Below are 14,677 nucleotides of genomic sequence, written 5' to 3' on the forward strand. Positions count from 1 at the left end.
CGGAGCTCGGGGAGGTGCAGGGGTTTCCACAGTCGTGAACACTGAGGGCAGGGAGTGCTGTATGCTACACAAAGCTGGGGACCGGACTGGGGTTCAGCTGACCTTCCGGGACCAGGAGGGGGTGGCAGGGCAGGGGGACAGACCTGGGCCAGGCCTGAGTACATCCTGCCCATGGACTTGTAGTCTAGGCCCTCAGAGCAGTTGACCACAATGACGTATATGCCGAGGGCCTTGCCCAGGTCCTTGACGGTCTCCGTCTTCCCCGTGCCCGCCGGACCTTTGGGGGAGCCCCCCCGGTGCAGGTGCAGGGCCGTGGTCAGGGTCATGTAACACCTGAGGATTGAGGGCAGGACCCCAGTCGGACTCCTGCGAGCACCCCCGTCCCTGCCCAGCAGCTACTGCTCCCCAGGCCACCACCCTGTCACCACATCAGCCACCTGTCGGTCAGCGGGGTGATGACCAGCCGGCCAGAGTTCCCCAAGTACTCATAGCTGTACTGGAACTGTGTGTTGGTCTGGCGGATCAAGCAGTCGTCCAGATCCTGGAGCAACAGGGCAGAGGAAGGGAGAGACGGGCTTGGAGGAGGAGCTTGGGGGGTTGGAGGTTGGGGGGGACTGGGAGGCTGCAGTTACGAGACCAGGGTTCTGTCCAGGCCGCAAAGGGAAGGGCCTACAGCCCACGCGGAAGGGGGTATCCAGGCCACACAAATGCCCACGGCCTTCCTGGGCCCGATCAGCTGCCCTCGCGGTGAGCTGTCCTGCCTCAGGAGACGGGACGGGGCTGAGAGCAAAACCAGACCCGGGGACCGGGGCGCCGGGAGGGCGTGGGTGGCAGCGTGGGCCGGGCACCTTGTCCCAGTAAAAGCGCAGCTGGCTGAGCCAGTCAAAGGAGCTGATGTCCATGAGGCCGGCCTTGTACAGCTTCTCCAGCACGTCCCGTGCATGGACTTCTATGGTCACCAGCGCCACGATTTTTAGCCGCATGATTTTGGTCAGGCTCCCCCTGATGGCTTCCGAGTATTTGTTCAGGACCGACACCTGCGGGACAGGGGGCGGCAGGGAAGAGCAGGGCGGGGGCGAGGCCAGCACAGCTTCCAGCCCCGGGCCCATCCCAGCACCCCGGAACTCCAGACCCCCAGCCCTTCCAGGCCCCCCAGATTTGCCTTGCAGGACTTCCGCCACAAAACACCATCGCCGTGGCCCTGACCCAGACCCCAGCGTGTCCCTCCGAGGCCCCCCAGGCCCGCCGCACACTTGGAGGGCCCCCCACCTGCTTCTTCTTCATGACCTTGAGGATTTTCTTGTCTCCTCGCTCCTTCGCCGTCAACAGGCACTTGGTGGCGTCGGCCGTCCACTGGATCTGACTGGCCGTGATCACCACCTGGGACCCACACAGAGGTTGCATCCTCAGGCCTGGCTCGAAGCCTAGCCCCCAAGGCTCAGCCTCTTCCTGGCCCCAGGTGCCAGTGCCCTCTCAGCGGGCTAGCTCTGCCCTGCAGGTGGGGCTTGGGCCTACGGACAGGAGCAAAGGGTTCAGCCTGCAGGGCAGCAAGGCCTTCGCCCAGAACAGGGGCAAGAGACCTGCGTCTGGCGACACTCGCGATTCTGTCCTAACCTTTGCGGCTCCCTCTCACCCCTTCCGTGCTCCCTCGTCTCTACCAACCCCGGCTTACCTGGCCAGCCCACTCCTTCACCCACTTGTCCCTCTTGTTAAGAAACTTCTTGAGGGCCAGGCGACAGTTCCGGAGCAGGTCCCGCAGAGTGACCCTCATGGTCCGCTCCACGTCACCAAGCCAGGACTGGGAGGGGGGGAAGGAGGGGACAGGGCCGAATGGCTAGGCCTCAGGGCCAGAGACGAGCGTCCCCGGCGGGCAGGGGCTTTGGGAGTAGGTCTCTGGGTCTTTGGGCCCCGGGGGATGAGCTGGAGCTGGGCGGCGGCTGGCTCAGGTCCCAGAGGGAAGTGGAGGCAAGGGGGCAGACGGTCTGCTTTTCAGCATCAGGAGACAGGGTGGGGGTTCAGCAACGGTAGGAGAGTCCCTTCATGGAGGTGCTCTCTCCTCACAGAGCCAAGCACACTTACCGAGGGGAAGGAGAATGAGCTCGGCTCTTAGACCCTCACCACTACTCACCTCCACAGGCCCCTCCAGAAGGACAGGGTGGAGGAAGTCAACATACTCGCCATCACCCGAGAACATTCCCACGGCTTCCCACTTGCTGCCGGGTCCCCCAACCTGCAAAAACAGGGAGCTAGGAGAGGTCTGGCCTGCCCGCCCCTCCAAGCCACTTAGAGGCCCCTGGGCTCTTCAAGGGGAGTCTCTGCTCCTCTCCCCTGACCCCAATATTACCAACTCCGAGCAGTTCTATCTGCTTGGATAATCCAGAAGCATTCATGCCCCCCTCCTGCTGGGAGGCCACGGTCCCCTCCAAGGTCCCCGAATCCCTTGACACTGCCATCCCCCCCACCCTTCATCCCAGCCCAGCCAGCTCGGCTGACCTTCTGCATTCTCAGCAATTTGATGTTGTCGAAGCACTTTTTGAGGTGCGGCTGCACGGCCTCTGGGTTGCGGGACTGGCCCAGAATCTCCAGGAGGTCATCGTTGGACAAGAAGTAGAAGCGGGGGAAGACGTGGCGCTTGGTCTCCAGGTACATGTCCAGAGACTTCTGAATGTCCTCCAGAACTGTGTTCATTTGTGTCAGCGTGTCCAGGAGGCCTAGGAAAAGGACAGCCAAGGACACTTGAGGATACTTCACCGGAGCGGCTCTGAGCGCGTGACTCCGCCCACTGTGGCGGCTCGTGGACGTCAGGGTACATCTTGCCCTAACAGTGGCTGGAAGCCAAGAAGTGTCCCCAAATCACTCTACCATGCTTAACCCGTCTCTTCCTAGTTCATCGCAAGGGCTCGTCACACACAGGTGCACGTTTTGTACGACATGTGTTCACCGAACAAGATTCCACTAATATGACAACGTCTCACCTCCCTCTGGTCCTAGACGGTCCCATTCCTGCAGCTCTGCCGGCCACCACAAGAGCTTCTGGGAGGGAGACACGGCTCTGCGCACATTCCCCCACATGTGCAATTCTTAGACTTAAACACAGGTCACGTGCACACACCGGAAGAGGGCTGCGAGCACGGGTGGGAGGTGCCAGTGTCCCCCGAGGTGCAGGGAAAAAAAGCACTGGACAGAGGGACAGACCATGGCCAGGCAGAGTCTGCTCACCCACGAACCAGTGGGTCCACTACACTTGCTAAGTGCTCCCCACCTTGTGGGTATGAAGCTAGCGCCATACGCCTCAGAACCGCCCGAGGTACCACGTATAGTGGATTCCCGGTGACAGGTTCCCAATCATCTCAGTGTCCTCCCAACCTTGGTTGTGCTGGTTTAGTCCCCTGTTTCCCCAGCTTCTAGCTTCTGAGGAGAGTCTGGACGCCCTGGAATCTGACGCGATCCTTGTGTCCTCAAGGACAGAGTTCACAGGACGCCGGGCCTCCGGGTGCTGACCCGGTAGCCGTGGGCGAGACGGATTTGGTTTCTGTGTTCCCCAAACAGGTGCGCATTTCGATGGCTTTGCTTAGAATGTGTTCCAAGTGTATATATGTATATGTTTATGTCTAATACATATGCGTATGTATATATGTATAAGTACTTTGGAATCTAGATCAGTTTTCATTTCATATATCCTATTGCTACCTTTCATGAAGTTCACTGTAATATACATCTCATGTCTGCAAAGCTGATTTTGATACTATTTTAACATATTAATGTCTTCCTGGCATATTCTCATTTATAATAATTAATATACTATTGTTGCACTGTGAAAAAAAAAAGAATGTGTTCCGAAATGTAATTTTGCCAATGATCTCGAGTGCTTTTTCTAGCAAACGTATGCTGTCCCTCAACTTTGCATACCTTCCGGCAGACGTTTTATCAGTATAATTAAAATGGCTTTTTACCATATATCCCCAAGGTTCTTGGGAAAACGAGGAACCATTAGTTGGCCCAAGGCAAAACAAAAAAGTCGGCTGCACCGCCCCCAGACAGAGCTCTTCTCCTCAGGATCCCCCTCTCGGCGCCCGGCGCCAGACCTCACTTCCCGATTCTTTACCGGAATCCCCCACCGCCAACCAGGCTTTCTCCGTGTACGTCTCCATCCCACCCCCTCACCCCACCCTCCTACCCTCTACTCCTCCCGAGTATTTGTGGATTTGTGGGGTTTCGTTCACTGAACTGTTCACGCTCAGAAGAGGCGATGGTGATGGCGGGAGGGCCAGGCGCAATGGTCCTTTGATAAAGGAAGCCCATGGCCACGACCTCGCGCGGCCACCGAGCCCCCGTGGGACGAGAGCACACGGAGCCGACAGACCTGGGCGGTGCGTGCTCTGCAGAGCGTTGCTGTCCCTGCTCATCTGGTCCATGATGGACTTCCAGCTGCTGTTGACCTGGTCAAACAGGGCTGACTCATTGGGAAGCTGCTTACGGATGTCCTCTCCGATGAAGATGTTCTGGGGGGCCAAGAAGTGGGGCGAGACACTGTTTCTCACGCACGCCCCACGCTCTGCTCCCCACTGCCAGACCAGGAACTGCAGCCACGTGGAAGAGAAGGGGCATCAGAACCAAAGGGCAAAATGCCCACGTTCCGGAAGGAAAGTTGGGGTTGGGAGGCCAGACCCCTGGGTCTGAGAAGAGAAACGGAAGGAAAACAGGACTTTCAAGGAGGGAAGTGACCGGGACGGGTCATCACTATTATGCTCGAGGCCCGAAGGAAGGAGGACTTGAGAGGTGGGAAAACACGGCTGAGAAGAGGACCGAGATGTAGGTCCTGCGCCGAGAAAGGAGCCAGAGTGGGTCCTGACCTCTAGGTACATCCACTGGCGCTGCACTGTCAGCACCATCTCCACAACCTCCAGGATGAGGGAGAGGCAGCGCTCCCAGTGGTCCACTTCCTTCTCAAAGGCCTTGACGAAACGGGATGCCTTCATGGTAGACAAAGCCACCTGGTTATCTTCCAGGGCCTGGAATATCTCCTCTGTGCCTCTGGGGTGGAAAGCATCAAAATTCCAGTCCATCCCGTCTGTCAGACCTCGGGAGGGCCTGCCGCCCCCCGCTCCCCGAAGCCATCTCTACCGGAGTCGGTGATGGCCCTTGTCCTTATAGGGGACAATGTCCAGCTGGATCACATTCCAAGTCTTGGCAATGTTCTGTAATGCCTGTGGAGAGAGACCGGGGGACAGAACCATCCAGTATTCAGTCCCCAAAAGGACCACAACTTGGGAGGGGCCATGGGATGCTGAAAAGCTGGCCGGGGTGTTGCGGGGGGTGGGGCAGCAGGGGACTCTGACGCACCAACTCTATGGCCAGCTCTTTGGTTGCTGACGCAGAGATCTCCCCGATTTTCTCCACGTGCTGGTCCATCCCGAGGTCCACGATCTGCTCCAAGGTGAAGCTCTCAGATTCCTGATCAAATTCCCGTTGGATCTCGTCCCTGACCTGATCCCAGTGCCTGCAGCCAGGGACAGAAGGTCAGACCATGAGGCCAGACACTAGGGTGCACTGGTAAGTGTTGGCGTCGACCCGCAGGCTTCCTCTCCCCAACTGGGACAGAGTGAGTTTGTATGTGTATCAATATTATTCATTAAATAGGCCCTAAGACGCCACCCACCCCCGGGCACTGTGGAGAGTTCAGAGATGGAGGGGCTGACTCTGGAGAGGGGGTTCAGACCGACCGCTGCGGGTCTACGGTGGACAGACTGTGCATGGGGCCAGCCACCAGGGCCAGCAGAGCTCATCCGACTCACACGCCCATGATCAGTGAGGAGCCCTGGGTTCCCTGTACCCGAGGAACCTGAGCCTCGGGGATCGGATAACTGAAGCGGGCAAAGTGGTCAGGTGACCCTTAGCCACGGGACACGTGAGGGCGAACCTGCCGGAAACCCCATCCGGGACGCAACGCGAAAGAAGTAAAATCCCTTCCTTCTGAATGCATGACCATGACACCGTTTAGAGAAGAGCGGATCACGCCCTCCACGGCTTCAAAGGCCTCCTCTCCCACCACGTGGCAGAGTCCACGTGTATCGAGAGAGTAAACTTGCAGAAGAAAATTAGAGTATTAGAGGGAAGTACGGAGAGAATGCTGGTTGAACTCGGGGCAGGGGGGTCTTCTTAGGCAAAGCCCAGAAGTGCAGACCAGGAAGGAAGGAGGTGATACTTTTGGCGAAATCAGAATAAAACCTTTTGGGGCGCCTGGGGTGGCTCAGTCAGTTAAATGTCCGACTCTTGGTTTGGGGCTCAGATTGTGATCTCAGGGTCCTGAGATTAAGCCCCGTGTCAGTCTCCGAGCTCAGGGCGGAGTCTACTTGATATTTCCCCCCCTCCCTCAGCCCCCCAAAACATAAAATAAATAAAATCTGTTTTTAAAAAAAGAATAAAACCTTTTGTAGACAGAAGACACTAAGCTGAGCGGTGACAGAGCAGAGTGCGGCTTCCCCAGGACGCATGTTTGTGGGTGGACACGGGAAGGGGACAGTGCAAGGCCCAGGTGGCCAGGGCCCAGGGGCCAGCCCCGAGGAGCACGCAGCGGCCTCACCTCTGTCTCAGGGCCGGGTTGCGCAGGTCCGAGATGAGCGGCATCGTCCTCTTGAACTGCTCGATTTTGGCGCGCGTGCTCTCGATGATTTCCCAGTTGCGGTCCTGGGCAGACCCGGGAGGCGTCAGCAGCCCCGCCCAGTGTCCCCGCACCGTCCCCTTCCTCCGTGGGCTTGCCTTGCCGTCCCCCGCCAACCCCGCCGGCCCAGCACCTTGTACTCCTTGGCCAGCCTGGTGAGCCGGCGGAACAGCCCGTGCGCCATGGCCTCCATGGCCTCCGTCTGCAGCATCAGGAAGCGGCCGGTCTTCCACTGGCTCCAGTTCTCCTCCCAGTCCCGGGTGATCTCCCACACCTGCTGCAGGACCTCCAGCTCCTTTGGGGCCAAGAGCGGGAAGAAGTAGTGAGTGAGGGCAACACCCCTCCCCGGCCCCACCCCCGGCCCTGCTCCTCCTGCTCCCTGCCAGGACTCACAGAGGAGGGCTGCCTCCCCAGCTCACGGCTCCTTCTGGCCTCCTTTGCACCCAGCAGGACCACCAGGCCCAGAAAAGGCATGGGGGGGGAGATGCCCAGGAGGATGTGGGGGCCACAGGGGAAGGGAGCCTGGTGGCCCCACACACGCTCATGGGAGAGCTGCCGCCACTCCCCCGCCCATACACTGGGGCTCAAGCGTGTCACGGTGCTGGCAGTGAGACTGCTAGAAGGTGGGAACCAGCCTGCCGTGCACATAAGGAAGCACCCCAGCCAACACGCACTAGAGCCTGGGAAACATCGTTCCGAGCCACCAAGTCATCGGTAGGGAGTGCACGGGACAGGTAAATCCACAGACAGAAGATAGACCAGAGGTTGACGGGGGCTGAGGGGAGAGGGCGCAGGCTTCCGTCCGGGCTGTGGAAGGCTTCTGGAGCCAGAGGGGTTGACTTTATTGTGAATCATGAATGTACCAGATGCCGCTGGACGGTTTGCTTTAAATCACTTACGTTGTTACCTGGATTTTACCTCCATTTTTTTTTTAAAGGTCCTGGCGTTCCCATCTTCCTGGTCTGGCTCTCATTCCCCAGGCCCCTGCCCGCCACCCCCACCCCTGCCCAGCGTGAGGCCTGGCCCAGCACCCCACCTTCTCCAGGTTCTGCAGGTCCTTGGAGGCCGGCTGCTCAATCTTGAAGATGCCCAGGTTGGAGCGGAGACTATTTTCCTCTTCCCGCATGGCGTTCAGCGTGGCCCGCATGTGCGCGATCTGTTCCAGGGCTGCCTGGTGCCCCACGCTACTGGTGAAGGGGCCTGCGGGAAGTCCCAGGTGAAGGCCTTCGTCCCCAGGAAGGACCGTCATGGCTCTCCTACCCCCTTGGGGGCAGATCTCCCTTTTCCCCTCACCCGGCAGGGTCGGGAAGGGAAAGAAACAAGCGAATGCATGGCAAGGATGACGGTTTGCTTTAGTGAAAACTCCTACACGTGGTGCGAGATTCTAAATCTAGAATCTAGAGATCTAGAAATTCTAGAAAATCTAGAAAAACTAGAAATGCCCTGAGCTGGGCAGTGCGGCCAGAAGCGTTAGGCCTCCGTCCCCATCTCCAAGCAGCATCCTTCCCCGCTCACCCTTGTCCCCGCCTCCCAGGGACCAAGGCTTTGAGACCCTGGGTCAGAGCAGAGGTCCAGGGGGGAGCTTGGGAGCGGCTACCTTTGGATTCAAAGTCTTCCAGGAGGTTATGCGCTTTCTTCTTGAAGTCGTCTGCTGAGTGGATGAGGCCTGTCTTGAATTTCTCCTTGTGTTTCTTCAGCATTTGCTCACTGTCCAACAGGATTTGTTGGAAGACAACCCACTCCCCATTGAGACTGTCCAGCATCTCCAGAACCTGAGGACATCCAGGAGGGCACGGTGACGCACGAGCAGGAGATCCAGCCCCCGCCATGCTCTTAGGACCTCATTTCTGACCCTATGGACAGCAGTCTTAAGAGCCTACCAGAAACCCAGAACCCGACCCAAACTGTCAGCTGAGTTCTCTGGCTCTCCAAGGCCTTGGGATCTCGTGCCTTTGGCCCAGCTCACTCCCCTGCCGTCCCTCAGGGCGGCCCAGGACCTACCACGGCGGGATCAGCTGCTGCAGCCACGGGCCAGACCCTGCGGATGGCCCGCCGCGGGAACTCACGTTTTCCTGAACTGGCACCTCGTACTTCTCCAGAATGGTGAACTGCTCGTGTATGGGGGGGATCTGGGTCTCTAGGTTGGGTAGGTCGTGCTGCAGGGTCTCCATGAGTTGCAAACTGACCCCTAGCTCCTCCAGCGTCTGGGGAGGGCGGCTGATTCTGAGGGCAGGTGGAGAGCAGGCAGTGGGTGAGCGGGCAGGACCCCGGGCCGCCCTCCTGCCCCCACCCACCGCCAGGGGAGCCCATACTTTTCCCCATTCTCCCGCAGGTAGGTGTGGAGCTCCAGGAGGTGCCGGGCCGCCATCTCCTTGAGCAGGGTTGTGAACTTGTTCTGCCACTCGTTGCAGTGCTGCACGAGCGAGAACTTGAGGTGGGAGCAGTCCAGCAGCACGAACTGGATGTTGAGCACCGTCTCCTCTTTCTGCACGTTGTTGGCCACCTCCGTGTAGCTGTAAGGGCCCGGGTCCCCACTAGGGCGGCTGTCCCTCGGCAGCCGAGCCCGCTGCCCCGTCGCGAGTTCAAGCTCTGGTGCCCAGCACTCCCACCCCAGACGGCGGTGCTCCTCCGCTCCGGGGCTGTCCCAGCCCCACAGCCGGGATCCTATCGTTTCCCCAACCCCTGCCCACGAGACAGCAGGCAGACCCCCTGGGCTGGCATTCGAGGCTTTAGGGATGCACAGATCTGAGTACCCACTGCTGCCCCCCAGCTCTGTGACCTCAGGTTATCGAAACTGTTCTGGTCCCGAGCTCTCACCTACAACGTGGCGGTAACAACAGAACCCACATCATAAGGCTGGAGAGAGAGGGACGTGGTCTGTCCACCTTCACGCCTTACCGGGCAATGTCGGCATCGAACGAAGAGACGGGGGGGTTGAGGCGCTGGTAGCGGCGAATGAATGAGTCCTTGTTGATCTCCCAGATCTCCCGGTACAGATCCCAGGTCTTGAGGTAGTTCTGCAGCAGGGTTGCGTTGTTGGTCATGCCGCTGCTGATCTGGGCCTGGATCTTCCTGATGTCCTCGTCTCGCTCTTCAAGAGCCGGCACGATGCTTGTTACTCACTCTCAGCAAGCTCCAGCCTGGGCCCCGACCCCCAGCTCCCAACCCCTCCTCTCCAACACCACTTCCCCAAAGAAATGCAGCTCAGCCGTCAGCACTGAAAGCAGAGGGGGCGAGGACTGAGATGGGTGCCTCCTATCCTACCCCTGCCCCAAACTGTCCTTCGACATCTGCCACCTCAGTCCCTAACACCTTGAGCGTGAGTCACCTGCCATCCACTCTCCCCGCCACGCTTACTCCCTTCCCCTATCTGGCCCCCCACCTGGCCTTCCCAGCATCATGGAGACGACCGGCCCCCATGTCTGGAGACAGCCCTGGCCCATCCCGAAGTCTCTGATGGCCCTGGAGCCCAGTGCCCTCCCCACCGCACACTCACCCACGATGACGTGGATGGGGTCACGATGAAACTTGCGCCTGATGAGAATCTCAGGGAGGTGGCGGAAGACAGAGATGGTGGAGAAGAGGTGGTGGCCAATGTCGTTGACCACGCCTGCCAGAGTCTGGAGAGTGGGTGAGAACTCCACCTGGGGGCGCGGGGACACAGCGGAGAGGGCCTCAGCATGGCCATGGAGGAGACTGGCCCCGGGACTGAGAGGACTGGACCCCTAAGGGAGCCCCAGAGCCTGTAGGATGAAGTCAAGGCTAACGACCAAGTTTAAGGACGGAGGGAAATGGAAAGGAGAGCGGGACAGTTTGGGAACATCAGGAGTTAAGGTCCCTACCTGCGCCACACCTCCCTGTGCGTCGTTCTGCAAAGTGACCAGGACTCGGAAGAGGGGGTTGGGTGTGGTCTTCCCGTCCCCGTTGATGGCCTTGGACAGCTCCAGCAGCGACCACTTCACATTGAGACGCAGAGCGTCCTCCAGCATGCGGTCCAGCCGGACCGTGTACAGCATCCACTGCTGCTGGATCTGGGGGTGCGGGCGGAAGGGGGGCCTCAGGAGAGACAGCACTGGTGGGGGGGTGGGGGGGAGGAAGCCGGTGAAAGAGAGAGATGGGACGCAGAGCCCCGAAGGAAGGTTTGAGGGACTAAAGGTCGGGTGAGCCCAAGATGACAGCAGGACGTCTGAGAAGCGCTCCCCAGAGGATGGAGGGGAAGAACCAAGAGAAAGTTCTGATGACCACAGGCGGGGTTGGGGGGCCTCACGAAGCCACAGAGCGGGGCCCCAGGAGCTGCACCTCCAGGCTGTCATTCTTGAAGACCTCGTAGGAGTTGGTCATGATGGCCACCACGTCCTGGTGCAGGTGCTGTAGCTTCTGCAGCACAGCCGCGCGGTGCTCCCGCTGGTCCTCCTCAAACTCCAGGTCCCGGTACACCCGTTTGCCACTGATGCGCACCAGCAGCGTCTCGGAGATCTCCTGCGCTCGCCAGCCGATGGTCAGAGTGGAGGCCTTGAACTCATTCACGATGGCCTGCACCTGGAGGCGGCCCACACGCCCGGGAGGGGCCTCAGCTTGGGAAGACACCCTCTGGGCTCCCTGCTCGCCTCCCACCTGTGCTCCAGCCAGAGCTGCTGACGTCAACGATAACACACGCGGACACGCTTCGTGTCCTTCCCAAACTCCCTGGTCTCTGTACGGACCGTCCATGCACCGGCCCTCAGGTAAGCCGAGTCAAGTGCCTAGGACGCACCTTGCTGGCATGTATGCGGCACTCCGTGATGAAGAAGGCACTGGGCCCCTTCAAGGCCCAGTGCAGCTTCTTGAGTCCAGGATGGATCTTCTTATCCAGGAATCGGATGCGCTCTTTGAAGAGGGCCTGCTCGTCGAGGGACAGCATGGCGATGATCCTGTGTAGGACAGGGGAACGGCAGCAGCTGGGACAAGCTCTGCAGGCCACCCCCCATGCCAGGAAACTCGGTGGGGCCATCTGGAGCTTTCTGAAGAAGGTTTCGCTTCTCCCTGTGGCAGAAACACTCTGCACTTTGTGCTGGTCACACACCAACCACGTGTGGCTGTGCCGCACCAGAAATGTGGCCTGTGCCCATGAGTGACTCAGCTGTAAGATTTCACATAATTCCAAGTAAGTAATTAAAAAAGACATAGACACATGCAACTGGGGGCCGCCATATCGGATGGTGTCGTTCTAGACGCCCAGACGAGACCGTGAGCTCCACCAGTGGACTTCACCTGGGCTGAGACCAGCACCCAACCCAGAGCAGAGCCTCGGTGCAGAGATAATAACCAAGGGCTCCAGGCAGGGGGCCCTGGTTCAGGACTGCTGATGCTTTCCGCAATCCTAATGCCCCCTCTCACTGTGTGTTCCTAGAGAAGTGACCCGGCCCACAGTCTGCGTGGCTCCAGTGCCTTGTGGGCTGGAGGGGACCTGGCAGTGGTGTTTTGGCTCTCTACCCTGAAGCTAGAAGACAGAAGTGCAAGGGACAGGAAAAACCACAGGGCTGTGCGAGAGAGGAGGAGAAAGCATTTTTTGAGATGGTCAGACATAAAGGAGAGATCCTGCAGGAAACAGGCGACATCATGGGACAGATAAGACACCGAGGAACCCGGAAGGCGCGCAGAAGGCCATGCAGAGGGCCATGGCCTCACCGGTTGTAGTCTCGGGCCACAAGCAGCAGGTTCTCCCGGAGAACGCGCAGGTCCTCGGCGCGCTCCGCCACATTCGTCACGTAGTGAGGCGTCTCAAAGAGCAGCCGCTCCCAGTAGTCGATCTCCACGAAGAGAATCAGCAGGGACCTCGGGGAGAAAGAGCGAGGCCACTCATGGGACTGCTGGAGGGCCTGGCTGCGGCCCCAGGCACAGACACAGATGAGAAATGAAGCAGAACGTCCCGGTAAAGAAGGTTGCCAAACCGCCACAACAGCAGGGAGTGGGGTGCTGTGTGTTTAGGGCATGAGCCCTCGGAGGCCGACAGGGAGTGGAGGGGCCCAGGGGCAAGGAGCAGAGCGGACATCCTCAGCTGGGGACAGAGACCGCTGAGAGGCCACTCCATCCGCGCCGTGGGGCTCTCTGAGGCCCAGGCTGGCAGCTCCGAGTGTCTCAGGAGGGAAGGTTGTGGAAACAGCACCCCACCTGTGCCCACCCCCATTCTGCACACTTAAGCAAGTGCCCTTGTCACCCCAGCAGAAGATGAAAAGCTTCTTGTCCGGAGAAACGTACAGAGACAGACCGACGGAGGGTCTTGGACTGGGGACACCAGGCCCGGCTGAAGGAGGGGGTGTACTAAGAGAAAGGGACATTTAGGGTCACGCGCACACTGAATGTTAAGACACCCCCAGGCTTCTTTTCCCAGCTACTGACCGGGCTCGGGCAGCTGGACCAACACCCTCCAGAACGAGGCCCGGAGGACTGCTTTCCGTGGCCTCTGGCCAGCCTGAGGGGTGAGCCTCAAGGCCAGTCACCACAGGGGTCCCCTGGAAGCAGCCCCCAGCTGACGAGCCCCACGACCTGCTCAGCAGAGTTTTGGGTCTACTTTCCATCTTCCTGCCCTTGAAGATGGATGACCAAGGATCACAAAACATCGGTCTCTGTCCTTCCGAGCACAGAAGGCAGGAGCCAAAACCAAAGAGAAGAAAAGCAAATGCAAGGAGAGACGAGGGGACGGGCCATGCAGAAAGGAGGCCGTCCGCACCAAGTAAGACCAGGCAAAAAAGGAGCATTGTGACCCAAAACTCAGAAGAGCTCTTGGAAGTTAGAGGAGAGACATTAACGAACAAACAAGCCCGTTAACAATGAAATCGACAGAAATCTCTCAGAAGGCAGAGAAAAAGACGCAGAGATGGAAGGCAGAGGAATTTGCATGAAAAAAAAAAACAACCCAGAAAACTCCCCAGTAGTAATCTTTATATTTATCACATGTTGGAAGGATTGTACGCAGGGTGGCATGGGTTGAGTATTAAAACGGATCTCAGCTGTCTCTTGTTCCTCTCTTAGAGGGAGTACCGTAGGAATCGGACGCCTTAGACCCCCCTGCTCCTGAACCCTGCCATCTGTCACTTCTGCGGCCCTCCCACCACTCCTCACCGGCTCCTTGGCGTAAGCCACTTGGCGGAACCCCAACCTGGCTCAGTCTGCTGCCACACACCCGCCCTGTGTGCCCACGCAGGGGACCCAGCAGGGCGGAGCCACATCGATGAACACCCCGAGGGCTCTCCAGGCTGCCCTCCGTCCTGTTCTCCTGGCCACCGCCAGCAGCGCCTCCCCACTCTCTCAGACCCATCTCTCCTCGTCTCTGCGAAAAGCCCACCTCCTACACCCCAGGGAGACTCCACGTACTTCTTACTGTCAAACCCAGAAGGCTGGGGACTTGAGTCCCACCCAAAGCTTCTGCCATTTAGGACAGAAGAGGCCCTCCCTCGACCCAAGGCCAAGGCCTCCTCCAGGGCTCCGTGTCCTGACAACGGAAGATGGTAGCCCCTCCAGCTGTTCTCAGCCTGCAGTTCCTCCCATTAACAGTCAAGGAAGGCCAAGGTTCTACCATCTTGAAAAAAACAAACTAAACCCAACCCCCCAGGACTCCTTGACCCCTGGGCCCTGTGCCCCGCACTCCCATCGACCACGTACCTTCCATGCAGAGCTGTCATCACAAACTCCTCTGTCACCTGAGAGCTGCCCCCTTCACCTCCACAACTGCCCTTGTCAAGTCTCCCCAGGACACCTTGTCCCCAAGCCCTACAGGCCTCCTCAGGCCTGACCTTCCATCCTCTCACCCTGGAAAGCTCCCTGCCCTGCCTGCCCGGGACGCGCTCCATAGTTCCCCTCTTCTCTGCCTTGCATTGTGAGGCTTGTGTGCTTCTGAACCTAGTGTCCCACTACCACCTCCTTGGACTTTTAGAGGTAAAGCCAAGTTTGGAAACTCCGCTTTCTTCAAGGAACCTGTGACCCTAGTGCGATGCGAAATGGCAACTGGATATTGGCCTAAAGTTGATAGAGAATGAG

General features: G+C 58.9%; 1 protein-coding gene across 1 annotated transcript in view; it reads right to left on the reverse strand.

Moving 5' to 3' along the window:
* Positions 1–14,677, reverse strand: part of DNAH2 (dynein axonemal heavy chain 2) — an 80,356-nt gene that overhangs the window by 37,966 nt on the left and 27,713 nt on the right. The window contains 23 exon segments of the mRNA XM_059147194.1: positions 144–333; positions 438–541; positions 849–1,037; positions 1,270–1,380; positions 1,673–1,798; positions 2,129–2,230; positions 2,494–2,711; positions 4,364–4,502; positions 4,854–5,034; positions 5,125–5,207; positions 5,344–5,500; positions 6,584–6,687; positions 6,795–6,956; positions 7,698–7,861; positions 8,259–8,433; positions 8,728–8,884; positions 8,974–9,174; positions 9,560–9,752; positions 10,158–10,305; positions 10,504–10,692; positions 10,961–11,200; positions 11,415–11,571; positions 12,329–12,475. Of these exon segments, the coding sequence (XP_059003177.1) occupies positions 144–333; positions 438–541; positions 849–1,037; positions 1,270–1,380; positions 1,673–1,798; positions 2,129–2,230; positions 2,494–2,711; positions 4,364–4,502; positions 4,854–5,034; positions 5,125–5,207; positions 5,344–5,500; positions 6,584–6,687; positions 6,795–6,956; positions 7,698–7,861; positions 8,259–8,433; positions 8,728–8,884; positions 8,974–9,174; positions 9,560–9,752; positions 10,158–10,305; positions 10,504–10,692; positions 10,961–11,200; positions 11,415–11,571; positions 12,329–12,475 (3,637 nt within the window).

Source organism: Mustela lutreola, chromosome 15, assembly GCF_030435805.1.
Source record: "Mustela lutreola isolate mMusLut2 chromosome 15, mMusLut2.pri, whole genome shotgun sequence".
In the NCBI taxonomy this organism is placed as follows: Eukaryota; Metazoa; Chordata; class Mammalia; order Carnivora; family Mustelidae; genus Mustela; species Mustela lutreola.